This window comes from Tachypleus tridentatus, chromosome 8 (assembly GCF_004210375.1).
Source record: "Tachypleus tridentatus isolate NWPU-2018 chromosome 8, ASM421037v1, whole genome shotgun sequence".
NCBI lineage: Eukaryota > Metazoa > Arthropoda > Merostomata > Xiphosura > Limulidae > Tachypleus > Tachypleus tridentatus.
Genome location: NC_134832.1, coordinates 76,976,357 through 76,991,723, shown reverse-complemented (window position 1 = coordinate 76,991,723; position 15,367 = coordinate 76,976,357). Strand labels below are relative to the sequence as shown.

Sequence of the window (15,367 nt, the reverse complement as noted above, 5' to 3'; positions counted from 1 at the left end):
CGATAATGAGAAGGATTGAGATGAAGGAGTTAATTTATTATTAATTGCTGTTTGTGAGCAACTTCAGTAGTTGTAAGGGTTTAGCTTGTTCGAATTGGTATTTCACCATTCAGAACGTGGTCCTCTGTAGTTGCTGAAGGAACAATGGTTGGAAGATAATTGTTAGGTGCTTGTGGTACGAGAAAAGTTGAAGTCATTCCAAGCTAGAATGGAAAACGTTTATGACTGCAAGGCTGAAGAGCGTAAGTTCCGTTTTGGTGACATGGCATTAGTATTGCTACCCCATGGGACGTTCACTCAGAGCTAAGTACTATGGTTCCTATGAGGTTGTTTAGAAAGTCAGTGAGACAAACTATATTGTAAAAACTACACAAATGTGTCACATTAATATGTTGAAACTCTATCACATCCGAAATGCATGTGAAGACATTTTAACTGTGGAGTGTTATGAAATTGATGACAGTCTCTTTGACTTAAACACCCATAAATTTAAAAATACTGGAGATTAAATCGACATCAAATTGAGTAATTTCTAACATTCTGGGCAATCTTGGCGCAAAAATCAATCACTTGCCTCATAAAAAGAAACAATAACTTGCTAATTTATTGACTGAATATAAGTGTGTATCTTCAGACGTTCCTAATCAAACCAACATTGTTGTTCATGATGTTGATGTAGGCGATATATCTCCTGTGAAACAACAGCCTTATTGTGTGAATCCAAACATGGATGATAAAATGTGTAAAGAAGTATCTTATATGCTGCAGAATAGCATTATATAACCCAGTAAAAGTAACTGGTCTTCACCTTGTGTACTGGCTCCTAAATCTGGTGATTTAGTCGAATTTTGTACAGACTTCTGCCAATTGAATGCTTTGACAAAGACAGATTCATATCCCATTCAAAGAATAGAAGACTGTATTGATAGAATTGGAAAAGCCAGATATATCACAAAATGTGATCTGTTGAAAGGATACTGGGCTGCTTCTCTAATAGACAGGGCAAAGAAAATCTCTGCCTTTGTAATACATCTCCAGATGTATTATACCAGTACGATGTAATGCTGTTTGGGCAACTTTTTATCAAATGATGAATCAATGTCTTGTAATAGATTTACCGTTATACGTTTATTATAACACTTACGCTTGTTTCTGTAAAAGTTTTCTTCTTGCCTGTGACATATATTATTAGCTGTGTATTGCGCAAATCTCACCTGTTCACGGAATTTGTACTAGAAATGTATGTAATAACAATGATTGACAGTACTGCTGCCAATAGAGCTTTCGAAAGGTTTGTTTGTTTGTTTTTTGAATTTCGCACAAAGCTACTCGAGGGCTATCTGTGCTAGCCGTCCCTAATTTAGCAGTGTAAGACTAGAAGGAAGGCAGCTAGTCATCACCACCCACCACCAACTCTTGGGCTACTCTTTTACCAACGAATAGTGTGATTGACCGTCACTTTATAACGGCTCCATGGCTGAAAGGGCGAGCATGTTTCGCGCGACGGGGATGCGAACCCGCGACCCTCAGATTACGAGTCCACGCCTTAACACGCTTAGACATGCCGGGCCATATCTTTCGAAAAACTTGCGTGATTTGTATAAAAGCAAGGCGTTGAGAAAGATTATCATTATTACTCGTAAGCTACAGTAAATGTACTGTATGATTAGGAAGCTATAATTGTGATAAACGTCTATTAATCGGAAACTACAGAATTTGATCAGGAATATTATAGATTTCGAAAATTACAAACCGTACGACTTCAGTGAATTATGTCGGACGTTATCATTTCTGTGAGGACATCAAACATCTTTGCTGGAAGGAGTCAGCTTGTACCCGAGTTGAGGCGAGGCGTAATAATATCAACTCAGAATTAATTTGCTCGTTGTAGATTTAAATCAAGGGTCACCAAACTTTCTTCACAGGGGGTCAGATTACTTGGGGAATGAGAAGCGCGGACCGCATGATCATTATGTTCAATACTGTCCCTAGAACGAAAGTTCTCTTTAAAAGACTTAACACTGAGTTTAGGATGTCACGTTAGCCATGTGAGAGTAGCACGCAATACAAACATATAATAAAAAACAAACAGAAAAACAACCAACATTTTTATTTACCAAAAGGTTATCAAAGAAGGTCACATTAGCAAAAACAATTGTCACATCGCACATAGTGAGTACATATCTGAATTTCACTAAGCCGCAAAACGTTTAATTAGTGAGATTTATGAAATTGGCGTTTGGCTTTCAAAATATCTTCAATGATCGGTTTTGAATTGCTGCATCCAATCATTAGAATTGCTTTCAAATGTTCATCAGTCAACCTTGACCAATGTACCGACTTCACACACTTCATTATTGAAAATGTTTGTTCACAGACATAAGTTGATCCGAACACTGATGCCATACCAGATGCGAAATTTTTGAAAAGATACTTTCAAAGAAACTGGCTTTTTCAGGACACAGCTCATTTGCTGCTTCCATCATACACTCTTTGATGAAGTTGCCGTCAGTGAAAGGTTTTCCTCTCTCTGCCATTCTATGCACTATTTTGTAACTTGTACGAGTGACAGATTCATTTTCAGCAAACTTTCTCGTGAAGAGATTATTTTGAGATTCAAAAACACGTTTCATGGATTCAGATTTCTCAGAACGGAACTTTCCTGAAAATTTCAAATTTGTTGATAGATATTTTGTTTCATAGTAACGCCGAAGATTGTACTCTTTCAAAACGACAACACTTTCGGTGCATATCACACAAGTAGCTTTCTGGTTTTTTGTTTCCACAAAGAAGTACTTTTCTGCCCATTTTTCATTAAAAGCACGACACTCAGAATCCACTTTTCTTCTTTTAAAAGCAGCCATAACGATGGGTGAAAAAAAAAAAAACAGGATCTGAAAATGAAAAACACAGAACGCTGTGAGAAAAGTATATTGAAACGTATGTTTGCCACGAGACTTACCTAAGAACGAGTTACGAAAAGCGCATAACCCGACTAATAAGAGAAATGAGCGTTGTTCGCTCTTCTATGTAAAATATTTTCTCAACCCAAACGAGCCGTTTTTGCATATAAATTTCTCAACAATGGGTTTCTCGACATCACTGATTAATATTGAAATGCTCGTTATACGAATGCACGCTGTAGATTAGAAGATGTCCCCATTGATACAGCAGTAAGTCTACGGATTTACAACGCTAAAATCAGGTATTAGATTCCCCTCGGTGGACTCAGCAGATAGCCTGATGTAGCTTTGCTATAAGAAAACACACACACACAAAGTAGAAAATAATTTATTATTAAGATCTTCTACTCATATTGGCAAATTCAAATATACTTGTATGTAGTTTTTGGAAGGTATCGTAACTTCTGGTGTAATAAAAGAAATCATATCCCTCATCAGTAAGTTTTAACCTGTTGACTTCCAAGTATTTCAGCTGCTACAATACAACTCTAATGCTTCTTCATTTTGTAACTTTTTCGTGAGGCCATTTTGGATCGAAAGTGAAACAATTTGTAAGTAGGTCAAATGAATATATAGTGCTGACATCTAGCATTGAAGTGAGGTATTATTGAGAACGAATTAACTCGTTCGTGGTACTGTGTTACCGATCAGCTTGGACGAGTTAACTCGTCTACGGCACTGAACAGGTTAAAGATTTCTGAACTGTTATTTTTCTAAGGATTACCTTATATTCCAGCATCGGAAATGCACACCCATTTGATCAGCTGAATTTTGAAAAAAAACATGAAAGAAAGATAAATATAAAAATAAGGTCGCAGCACTTCCGCCAATCTTACCAAGATATTTCATGTATTGTGTAGTGACTTACGGTACGTAAAGTCTCTTGCCCACTTTTTTTTTTTTGTGTACATGAGCTATATGCTTATCATATATATCTTTGAAAGTGTGTACTTTATTCTAAGCCTGAGGAGTTATAAAGAGTGCCGGTATTACCATATGCAAGGTGACCTGTTCTTGTTTATTTATTTGTTATTTAACACTAAGTTACTTGTACATTTCACTATGTGCTTGGATTACTGTCCAGTATGTATACACTTCGTCGAGGCTTAGGCCTATGAGCATCATAACCTTCGGCTTGGAAAACGCATGGTAAATTTTTGAGACTTATTCCGAGGATAAAATAACGTTTTCGACGCCAGGAAAATACAGTCTTTTTTTTTTTTTGGAGAAATTCGTGACGAAGCTTAGTTAAGTAGACGGCAACTGCCTGATGTAAAATACAATTGTGGAGGACGACGTTTCGAAAGCCTTATGTCTTTCAAAATGGATATTTTTACTTTTCGAGATGTAATGGTTCCGCGTTTTACTTTTTCCAACTTGAAATTACAGTTACACTCTAATTGACGCAGCATATTTTTAAAAACAACAAAAAACGGAATAGTATACTTTAAATTATTAAAGGATTAAAAAAGATATCGTAGAAGTCAGCCAAGTAAAGTATTACATGGTATTTGTAGCTTCATTGCAAATTATTTTTAACGAGTTTAATGTCCGTCATTTTAGCTATCTTACGGGAAGCTTTGACCATGTTTGGCTTGGTTCTGAATGCTGTTCCGCAAGTCAGCCTGCGTAATCGTTCTGCATTTTACTCTCTACCACAGAACACAGATATCTGTACATGGATTAACAAAGATTAACCAAATTACATTTATTTGGGGGAAAGTGCAAAAGGTGTAGTCTTGAAATAAGTTTGGAACACCAGTCTCGATAGTTGTGTAACAAATTCTGTTTAAAGTCAAATCTGTTCTTATCTCTGGACTTTACCGGAGTTTAAAATTAGAATTTACATAAAGAATGCTTTTACTGCAAATATTTTATGCAATGAAAATTTCATGCAGAAGAGATATAGCATAAGGCATTTGTCTGTCAAAGTCGCTCAGTTTTTGTAGCATACTCAGAGAAATATAAAATTTTCACTATGGTTTACCCCCTTATCAACAGAAATTAAATTTCAAAAGGTACTTTTTATTGCATTGATTTATTAATAAAAAAAATTAAGGATACTTACAAATTTAAGTGTAAGTTTTTAATTATGATTTCATGGGAGGCATTATGAAGAATTTTCAATGAAGATTGGTTCAGATTTTTTTATATTGTATGACACTGTCACTGCTTGATAAATATATAACTGACTGTGAGTGAGCTTTGAAAATAAGAGAATATTCAATTTTTTTTTATTTGATAAAAATATGTACGTACAAAATCATGTAGTATATTTATTATTATACTGAAGTATGATTTCTTTATATTTGGATTGTGAACAACAATGTGTTAATTCCTTAGGTGATTATAAGAATGGAATTGAATGCTGAGTATGGTGGAGCTGGACATTATTACCAGCATTTAGCAAAGCTACAGGAAAAACTTTGTAAAAAGTAAGATGTGCTTTAGTGACATATAAAACAGGCAGAATACATTGTATTGTATCAAGGTCATCACTTAAAGTCTTTAAATTTTATCTTTAAAAATTGAAATAATATCATTTTTTTAAGACTTTCTTCACTTTGTTCATCAGAATGTATATATGAAATTGAAATATATATATGAAACTTTTTTACAAATTGGAAACTATTTTGAAGCAGTTCTGTCTAAGAACATATACCAAGTAGAGTTTCTAGTTGTGCTTTGCACTCTTTCTGGCAAATCCATATCCTATAGATGCCACAATACTCCTGATAAAATCTAACTAGAGCCTTAGATAAAGTAATAATAATTACGTTGTAAACTCAGATGCCTAGAAAAATCTTGGTATGTTAGCTGTAATCACCATAGAAAGTAACCATCATTTGAAGAACTGTTATTATATGCAGCAGTTACATTTAGCTTTGTACTTGCTCCCACAGTATTTAATATCCTCTGCACAACAGGTGTATCTTTATCTAAAGTACAAATTATTCTAAATCTTCACCAGTATAAGCTTTCCTGATAAACATAATGTCACAAGTTGACTTAAATGGTTTACAACCCATGTTGCTACCAGTATTTATAAGCAATGAACAAAATGGGTAATAGCAAATATCTGAGTAGCCCCACTAGCTTTATTCAATGAATCATAAAATATTTATTTATTATCCTTCCCAAAGAGTTATGAAAAGCACTAGGGAAAAAAATTATCACTAAATAAAAAAGTTATATAGGGTTGGTTATTGAGCTTGATAAAACAAACTCAAAAAGATGGTGATGGAAGTGGACATATTGCTTAATTCAGCTAATGATCAGCTATTTTGAATAAAATCCTTACATTACTGGTTTCTCCACTTTGTTGAAAGCTTTGTGTTTGAACAGAATCTCAGCTTTCATCATTGTACTTTTTTATAGTTAACTTTAGAATAGTACTTTTATGACTATTTTGCATTGAAGTAACATTTTACAATTATTAATTCTGGTTCGGTTTGGTTTGCTAGTAAGGAAGTTGATGACAAAGGGATTTTATTCTCCATATAAAGTCAATACCTTAATCTGCTGTGTGGTCATCTGCCAGATTAAGTGATATGTCCATTTCCATCCATACCTTGTTTGGTTCCACTTTTTTAAGTTCAGTAGCTGGCCCTACATAGCTTTTTTTATTTATTTAATTATAAAGTTTTTCCTATACCTGTTTGTTTATTTTTTATAAGATGGCATAGGTAGGTTATTGTGAGTATTTTAGTAAAGCATTATAAATTTTGCATAGAATAATAATTAAATGGGTAGTCAAAGACTGCAAAGACTGTTTTACCCTATCAAATGATGATAGAATTATAAATACCACTAGAACTAAGCCTGTTGAATGAAGATGATGATGAATGACAGTGAAGAATCTCAGTTTTAACTAATTGCTGGTTTTTGACAAGATGCTCTGGATAGCAGAAAAGCAGCATATACATCAGAAATAGAGCAATTATACTGTGTGCACTTTGTATATAGCTTCTGATGATCTTTGTGTGGATATTGATGATTTTTTTATTTATTTTTTAACTTTATACATAATGTAGAGGATAGGTCCCTAAAGACATTTGCTATATAGTGTGCAAAGCACTACTATTCTACATGTTACAGTCATTCAATGTTCATTTGTTATTGACTGGTAATTTGTTTCTCCCTGCATTTGAACCTTTTAAAGGAATACCAGATTTTTGTGAGAAGGCTAACTTTGAGGAGTAACAAGACCATTTACACTAAATTTAATTTTTTAAATTTTATTTTGCATATAATAACAATGAAAAATAAAATAGGTAGTAAAAGATCTTAAAGAGTGTTTTGTTGTATTGAATGATGATAAAATCATAGTCATTGCTCAGGCTTTTGAAAAGTTGATGAATAAAAATAAGAAACCTTGACTTTGACTGATTTTGACTTTGGGACCATTTGGATAGCTGAAAAGCAGTAAATACACCAGAAAATGAGTGACTATGCCAGGTAGCTTTTCATATCTAAATTCTGATGACCTGTAAAAAAGAAAATCCAGATGACTTTTGCTTTGTTTTAGTACAGGCATCAGTGCTATTCATACATAGATTATTAGCATAGACACACTGATAATAGAACTGGAAAAAGAATAGTGACTTCTTAAATATGCAGAATGTGATATTTCAAAAGTATAGGGTCATATCAGTTATTTTCTGTTAAAGGGAAAAAAAAAATGTTTAAGCATATAGCTGTCATGGTTGTTGTGATGTACAGCTTAGGTCAGTATGAAGGTGCTGAATTTTAATAATGTAGCTGATGTATATACTTTCTGATCTGTTTAAGTATTTTTTTATTTATTTTAATTTTTGACTGCTGCCACTCTGAAAATTCAAGAATTTCACACAATAATTCATAATTCTTCATGTATCTGTCTTAGAGATTTATTGGCAACTAGCTTTCAGACATGTTCTACCTCATCTTATCAAATTTCTTGTGAACTGCACTATTGCATAATAATGATGATATGCAGCAAACGCCCACTACTAAGAGTATGGTGATACATCTTACATACTAACTCCCTTTATGCTTTTGCACTCATTAGTCTTCATTCTTTTCTTCAGCACTGAATACATCAGATTTGTTTCTTTGTTTTTCAACTTAAGACCTGTGTAATATGAAGAATGTAATATCCTTTTTTTCTACAAAATAGCAACACATTAGTCCATGTAACATCTTTCACTCGGGTCTCAGGTCATATGATATGTAACTTATGGAGGCATGTTCAGTGGGTATGATGTAACAGCCATTATGCATTAGAAGTAGGTTCCCTTATGCAGCAAGCACCTTAGGCTCAACTCACTTCTTCAGGTGTTCCATCCCCTCTTTTGAGGAGAAAATGAGGAGGATGAATTTGTTTCCTTCTCCTGCTTTTGCTTTGGGAACTTCTCTTCCTGTTGAAGAAAACCCTGAAACTTTCTTGCATTATTAGGACTTAATTTCATGTTTATGTACTATTCTTTCTTCTTCCCATGTATGATTTTATTATTTTTGTTCCTTATTTTTAATCCTAATTTTAACTAATTGTCTTTTCTATGATCATTTACATTCCTATTTTCTCAAGCTTTACTCTTCTTGTCTGATGCTTATATCTTTGATATATGCACTTCCCCCATTGGTTCTTGTATAATCAAAGGAACTTCCTGGGAAACTTTTACCTCAGTGACTCACTTGGTCTCTCCTCTATTCAAGGGTTTACATTATTGGCTGAAATAATCTAATATCACCATTGGTCTTTCATTACTTCCATACAAATCAGATCTGAACATCTTCGTTGCTGCATAATTCTCTGGTTGAGAGCATCTCAATGACAATTTTGCATATGACACATGGACCCAAGATGAATCCTTTTTCTATATCAGTACATTCAAATGTAGTAGTTCATTGGGCATGCTCCCATTTCTTATCTCTTGGGAAAACAGAATCAGTCACCTAACCTTTGTGCTTCTGGTTATAGCTTGTTGTTTATTTTAAGAGTCTTGCAAAACAAATGATTAATAGGCAGATTTTTAATTTATTGTAAAGTAACTATTTTAATGTAATTTTATTACTATGTTTTAGCATAAAGGAACTTAAAATATTGTACTCATCACAGTGAACTTGCAAATCTGTAATTCATGTACAAACATTATACTCTGATTATATATGTGTAGGTTTTAATTCTACAGTGAATTAATAAAAGATATGTCATTTGATGTTTTTGTTGAGAGAAGTCTTAACTTGTTCATTTATGAAAGTTTTGATATTATTGCATTTTGTTTTATGTGTTGCAAATTCTTCGTACAAAACATCTGACAGGAAGCTAAAGTGATTTTCTTCTTTCATACTGTACAGTATCATTTATGTTTTTTGTTATTTTTGTTTTTACATTCTTATTTAAAAATTACTTAAAATAGTTTTCTTCAAAAGTAGAGCTGGGCTATTGGTTGTATTTACTAGTCAGTTTATTGATGGACCTGAATGTACAATAAAATAGAAAAAAAAGGTTTGTTGCAAGTACTGCCAACCAGTTAACTTACATTTTCCCTAGTCAGCAGTTAAATATTAATGATGATGACAGATAATCTCAGCATCTTTGCTGTATCATAGATAGGGAAATCAAGTTTAGTGGTAATATTTTGATTATGTAGATAGTTCAAATAATCAGAAACCCTAATTTTGATGTGTCAATTATTTTTGTGGCAATCAATTGAATTGTAATTTGTATTAATTGAAAATAATAGTAATTATAATAATTTTGATTAACTGATTTAAGTAATTTCAAGTAATCACTTTATATGAAATAAATTACCAAGCTTTGTTCAGATATACATTGAAGTTACTCTACAAATTTTTTAATATTCACATTTACTCAAACCATGTTTAACAAATTGTAATTTTCTTAATTTAAACAGAATAACAAAAATTTTAGGCCCAGAAAAATCTATATTTTAATGTTGTGTATCAGGAAGTTAGGCAACTTTTTTTCCAATCATATTTTACAGAGAATTGCAGTCTCTTAATTTGGAACATGGAGTGAGAAACAGATCAAGACCTGCAATGATTATTAAATCCCAGTAAGTACAAGTTAGTGAATGAAACCTCAAACATAGAATTCTAAAATTTAACTCTTTTGCAATGAGCATGGTATACACAAGTTCGTATACACATTTGCACACATTAGGTATTCATACTATAATTTTGATGCAATATGTGTATATTTGATTTGACTAACCTCGTAACTGTTATTTAAAAAGTTAGGAAATAAATATAAATGATGTTTATTTTAGTGCTAGAATGGCCACAGATTAAACACAAAAATACATATGTTTAGTGTAATTATGTATTTATTATTGTATTGATTTTCCAGTCATACCTGGCTAACATTACATAACTTGCTTTGTTCAAGTGTGCACATGCACATATCCAATAATGTAAAACTGATCTTTAGTCTTTACAAAATGACCCTGTCTTGGCTGTATTTTGGTGGACTAGTATTTTGTAATACATAGTCATATTTCATTTAGTATACATCATAAATGTATATAGATTATTACTATTTAGAAATAAGTTATTAAACTTATTTCTCTTAAAGTAAAGAACAATAAAGAAGTAAAGCAAACAATTATCTTTTCCAGCTATATGACCTTTGAAGTTGGTTACTGCTGAATATAGGTTGCTAAGGCTTTTAAAATTTTACACTTGAAAGATATAAACTATTTTTTTAGGTTTTACATGTACAGTTGCATAACCAAAAAATCATAAATTACAATACTGATAACACAGAATTCCACTATAATTTATCAAGCTTAGTAACTGAGTTGTATTTATGTCTAAAAGATACAAAACTTCAACCAGACTAAAGACACAACTTACCTCCTTGAAATCTTGGTTTGAAAGAATGTGGTAGCCTTTTAACAGATTAAAATGGCTGCAAAAACCACTAGGGGAACATTATAAGCTGTCGATTATTTACATCATATATTGAAGTAAATGGAGAGAGGTGAACAGACTCACTGTGTTTGATTCAGTATATAAGCCATATCTCAGCAAAATAAAAAGATACGAGGTTCTTATTTTATATTTTGGCTAGTTAATACTGATAATTTGAGTTCTTAATTTGTACAAAATTATAGACTTAGTATCCTAACATCACAAACACTTAATTTTAACCAGCACTGCATTCAACATACAAGAAAACTTGATATTTAAGTGTGTGCTTTTAAATTAAGAAATTAACTCATATAATGTTAAATCATAATCTAAATTATACCAAATATATTGACACAAGTTCATAAAATGGTAGTTCAATAAAAATTTTGAGTGCAAGTTGACAAACCTAATGGTGTGACTTTTGATCTTTGACCCATCACAAAAGGGTTAAACAAATAACTTATAAAATGTGCTGTAGAGCATTAAGATAATTATATTGTTGGCTAAAATAACCTTGTATTTCTTGCATGCCAAATCAACAAAAATGTATAATTAATGAACTGTGAAATATGGCTTGCAGAACTTATGAAAATCATGCTTGGAGGTTTGTAATTTTTAAGATCTAATCTGCATATTTGTGTTTAATTAAAAATTTTGGTGCAGAGCAAGATATTTATATCTCAGCTAAGAATAATACTGTGATATCAATCAGCAAAAGAAAATTTTCACCAAGTAATTTCAATCTGGAGAAGTTATTGGAAGAAAGGAGGAACAGTGAAGAAAGAAACTTCAAAATATTGCAGCAGGTTGACAAGCTTGAGCAGCAGGCAATGAATATAGAGAACAGAACTCTGAGATTGAAGTCTTTAAAAGTAAGTAAAGAGCAGTGTCAGGCTTACAAAAGTGAAGTCTGTCTTCCCATTATTGTGGACAGGTGGATGGAGTTCACCCATTATTTGGAGGGGGGTGTGTGTGACATTTTTCATACTTCTATATGCACTGTTATTTGTTTTGAGTGGTAGTTTTGGAATGGTGAATTTTATTATTTCATCTGTGCATTGGATAAACTTAAGTAATTCACCTTTTTAGTTTCTTTAATTCTAACCCTGGTAAAGAAGTAAAAAACATCAAGTTTTTTTTTAAAGAAATTTCATAGATACAGTGTTGAAACTGTTAATATAGTGTGACAAAACAATATGTAAAGTATTTTAGAATTAATTTTGGAAAAACGTTTTTCCCCTGTCACTCTAGGTTGTCAGAAATAAGATTCTGTCAGTTCGACATCCTGTTTATTATGAACGTAACCAACTTTTTAAGTTGATTTTTAAAATTTCTGATGAATAGAACTAGACTATTAACCAATACATTCATAAGGTGTGAGCATTAATTTTATTGATCAATGTTATGTAAGATCATTGATTGATTGAAATTACAGTTAAGATAATTAATGTCTCAAAAATAAAGAACTATTGAAATTAGTATTTCTAATTATTACTATTTTCAATTATTTCAGTTGTACAAGCAATCAAATATTGCCACTGTGATTTTTTTCATATTTTGCCAATTAATTCAAGTATGCACAGCACTGGGCTGGCATGGCCTGGTGATTAAGGAGGTTGCCTTAAAACTTCAAAAGTTGTTAATTTAATTCAATTTGCTTCTAGCCATTCTTATTCTTTTACACTTGAGAGTTTTTTAGTTGTTTCTCTGTTTTTTGTGTTGTGGTAAAATTTCTAAGACTTTGTCACTATCTTTAGTTTTGAACTATTAACTCTAGAGCTGCTACTTTTACCAATAAATCGTGGGATTGACCATAACACTACAATGCCTCTGTGGTTGAAAGGGTAAATATGTTTGGCACTAGGTGTCAGAACCAGCATCCCTCAACTTATAAAGCAATCATCAGCTCTTGACAGTCTTTGGGAATTATAATGTGATACTCCTGTTAATTGGTAAAGAGGACTCCAAGAGTTAGTATTGGATACTGTTGATTGGTTGCCTTCTCTCTGGTTAATAGCTCAAAACTAGGGATAGCAGCAGAGTGCCTTAGTTGGTTTCATAACTCAAACTTGTTTAACTTTTGATACCTACCAACTGAACTCCATTGTAACATTTTAACTAGTACTACTTATAATGGCATGACTATGCAATATGATATGCATGTGTGGCCTAGTGGCCATTGTTTGCACAACTTGTTACAGTTATTTCTTTTATTTGTGCTTACATTGTTTGGGCTGGACAATAGTGCAGCTTACTTATTACAAGCTAAAAATGTAACCACTGTTACTTAACATGTTGACTCTCAAACCTAGATCTAGCCTAGTATCATCACAAGTTTTTTTTTTTTTGGCATATCATAAATGTTGTAATTTTTTATTTTGCTAGGATTAGTCTTATTATATGAAATCTAAGAATTATTTTTAACAAAAAACTCAAACTACGTTATTTGTATTCTGCTTGTTAGAGGTCTTAAACTTCATTGATGTATCTGATACATTTTCATTTACAACACGGATAAGAAATAATAAAGAATAAATTGACACGTCTAAATAAACTTTTTCTAGTTTTGTGAACTTCTTAAAGAAACATCCTTTGTCAAGCAGTGAAGACTGTTACCGTGGAATTAGGCTAAGTTGTACAAAATAAACCAAAAACGTTTTTATTTTGATGTGACAATTAATTCATCATATTTTTTTACCTCAGTTTTTCTTCTCATGTCTTGCAGAACAACACTCATTCAAGAATTCTTGTACAATTGTTCTAAGCCTAAACAAGCTGAAAATTGGAAGACTTGGTTCATGTGAGAATGATCAAGTAGTTGAATATATATGATTGAGGCTTACAATAAATTTGTTAGCAAATTCCACAAGTTACCAAGTTCTACTCATAAATATGATAACCAAAAGATGCCAAATTGAACTTCAAATTGTAGTTTTATTTCTATACAACAGTTTGCATAATCACTGTTTTCCTGATTTTAATGAGTAGTGTATTATTAACCTGTGTACCTTGTAAGTATGCCATACAGTGCAAAAATATATTTTATCTGAGTTAATAATGTGTGAAATAATGCTTATGCAATACCACTTTTTTGTTTTTGTTAAATGATTCATGCACTCGATGAAAATTTAAAAGTATTTGTTGCGTTGCAAACCTGCATGATACAGTTCTTTAAAGGTGGTGTAGCTTTATTGTTTTCCTAGATTGTATATTGTTTTGAAAACTGCAAAGGAGGAACTATTTAAAGAACACTAAAATGAAACTTTTTTTTTAATAGAAAACTTAGCTTGGAAGAATTTTATAAATCTTCTCCTAAGAAAAATAAAGATTAAGCTGTGTGAAGGATTATATTCAAACCTCAGTTTGCACCTGAATTTTATATTTCATTCTTGTTATTTAATATTTTAATTATTGATTATTATTATTATTATTATTAGGTATCTCAACCTCTGAAATTACATTTGTATATGTATCTACATGTGTATGAATAGGGAAAGAAAAAAGATAATTACAAAATAAAATGTTACTAGAACTTGTAATTAAACTCAAATTCCAAATAAAATCAGGATTCTTACAGACTAATTTCTTTGTTTTTATATTTCCAGCAAGAATATAAAAGTTTTCTTCAGTACTATAGTTCTAACTATAAATCGGTAAGTGTAAACTTCAGTAAAATCTTTACATCTTAATACTCATATTTCACATATAGGGTCATAGGAGGTTAACAGTTTATTGAAAAATGCAAAAAGTGGTATACACAATTTATGATGGTACTGGATTATGATAATTTTATCAGGAGGGTCCAGGAATTTTATAGCTTTATTTCCCTGAAATATTTCAAATAATGAACATATTTAATTTTGTGTGGTAAACATAAACACTTTTTCTATTAACAGATATGACTTTAACACTGAAGATCTTTTTTTTTTAATTTTTTAAAAGTACTGTTTGTAATCAGAATGCAGTATGCTTATACACAACATACCCTTTATAAATATTACTTTGATTCATTTTAGTCTTTATCTCTTACTTTCTAAAAGCACCTGTTTCTTATTGCATCATCTAAGACAGAAAATAGATTGTAAACTTAAAATAGTGAAATATTTCACATTTCTATAAAAACTCTCTAGTTTTGCTAATTTTTTAAGAAGGTAAAACTTTTAACATCAGAAACTTAAGATTAATGTGAATAAATGTAATTTTTAAGGTATTCTGTGACATATACATAGAAAATTAAAAACTGTTTAAAGATTTCTCTGCTATTATTCTCATTAGCACATTCAATAGAGTTAGAGGTTACCAGAATGCCTTTCATATTAACCAACATTTTGAATCAAACATTTCAGTTTAATTATGTGAAAACTAAAGAAAATTACTTAGTAAGTTTAGCCTGCAAACTTTAACATATTTCAAAAACAAAATTTATTTTGCATGTAAATATTATCATGATGGTGGGCTAAAATAATTAATGACAATATTATTGTTTT

At 31.6% G+C, this 15,367-nt stretch overlaps 1 protein-coding gene across 8 annotated transcripts in view; it reads left to right on the top strand.

Moving 5' to 3' along the window:
* The first annotated feature begins 3,727 nt into the window (after positions 1 to 3,727).
* Positions 3,728 to 15,367, top strand: part of LOC143222728 (uncharacterized) — a 13,488-nt gene continuing 1,848 nt past the window's right edge. The window contains exons 1-5 of one of the 8 annotated variants that reach the window (XM_076449637.1): positions 3,728 to 3,832; positions 5,307 to 5,398; positions 9,953 to 10,024; positions 11,593 to 11,752; positions 14,486 to 14,533. In XM_076449637.1, the coding sequence (XP_076305752.1) occupies positions 5,319 to 5,398; positions 9,953 to 10,024; positions 11,593 to 11,752; positions 14,486 to 14,533 (360 nt within the window). In that variant the 5' untranslated portion in view covers positions 3,728 to 3,832; positions 5,307 to 5,318. Of the gene's footprint in view, positions 4,113 to 4,174; positions 4,982 to 5,306; positions 5,399 to 9,952; positions 10,025 to 11,592; positions 11,753 to 14,485; positions 14,534 to 15,367 lie in introns of those variants that run through there. The other 7 variants (XM_076449634.1, XM_076449635.1, XM_076449631.1 and 4 more) reach the window with 7 other exon arrangements.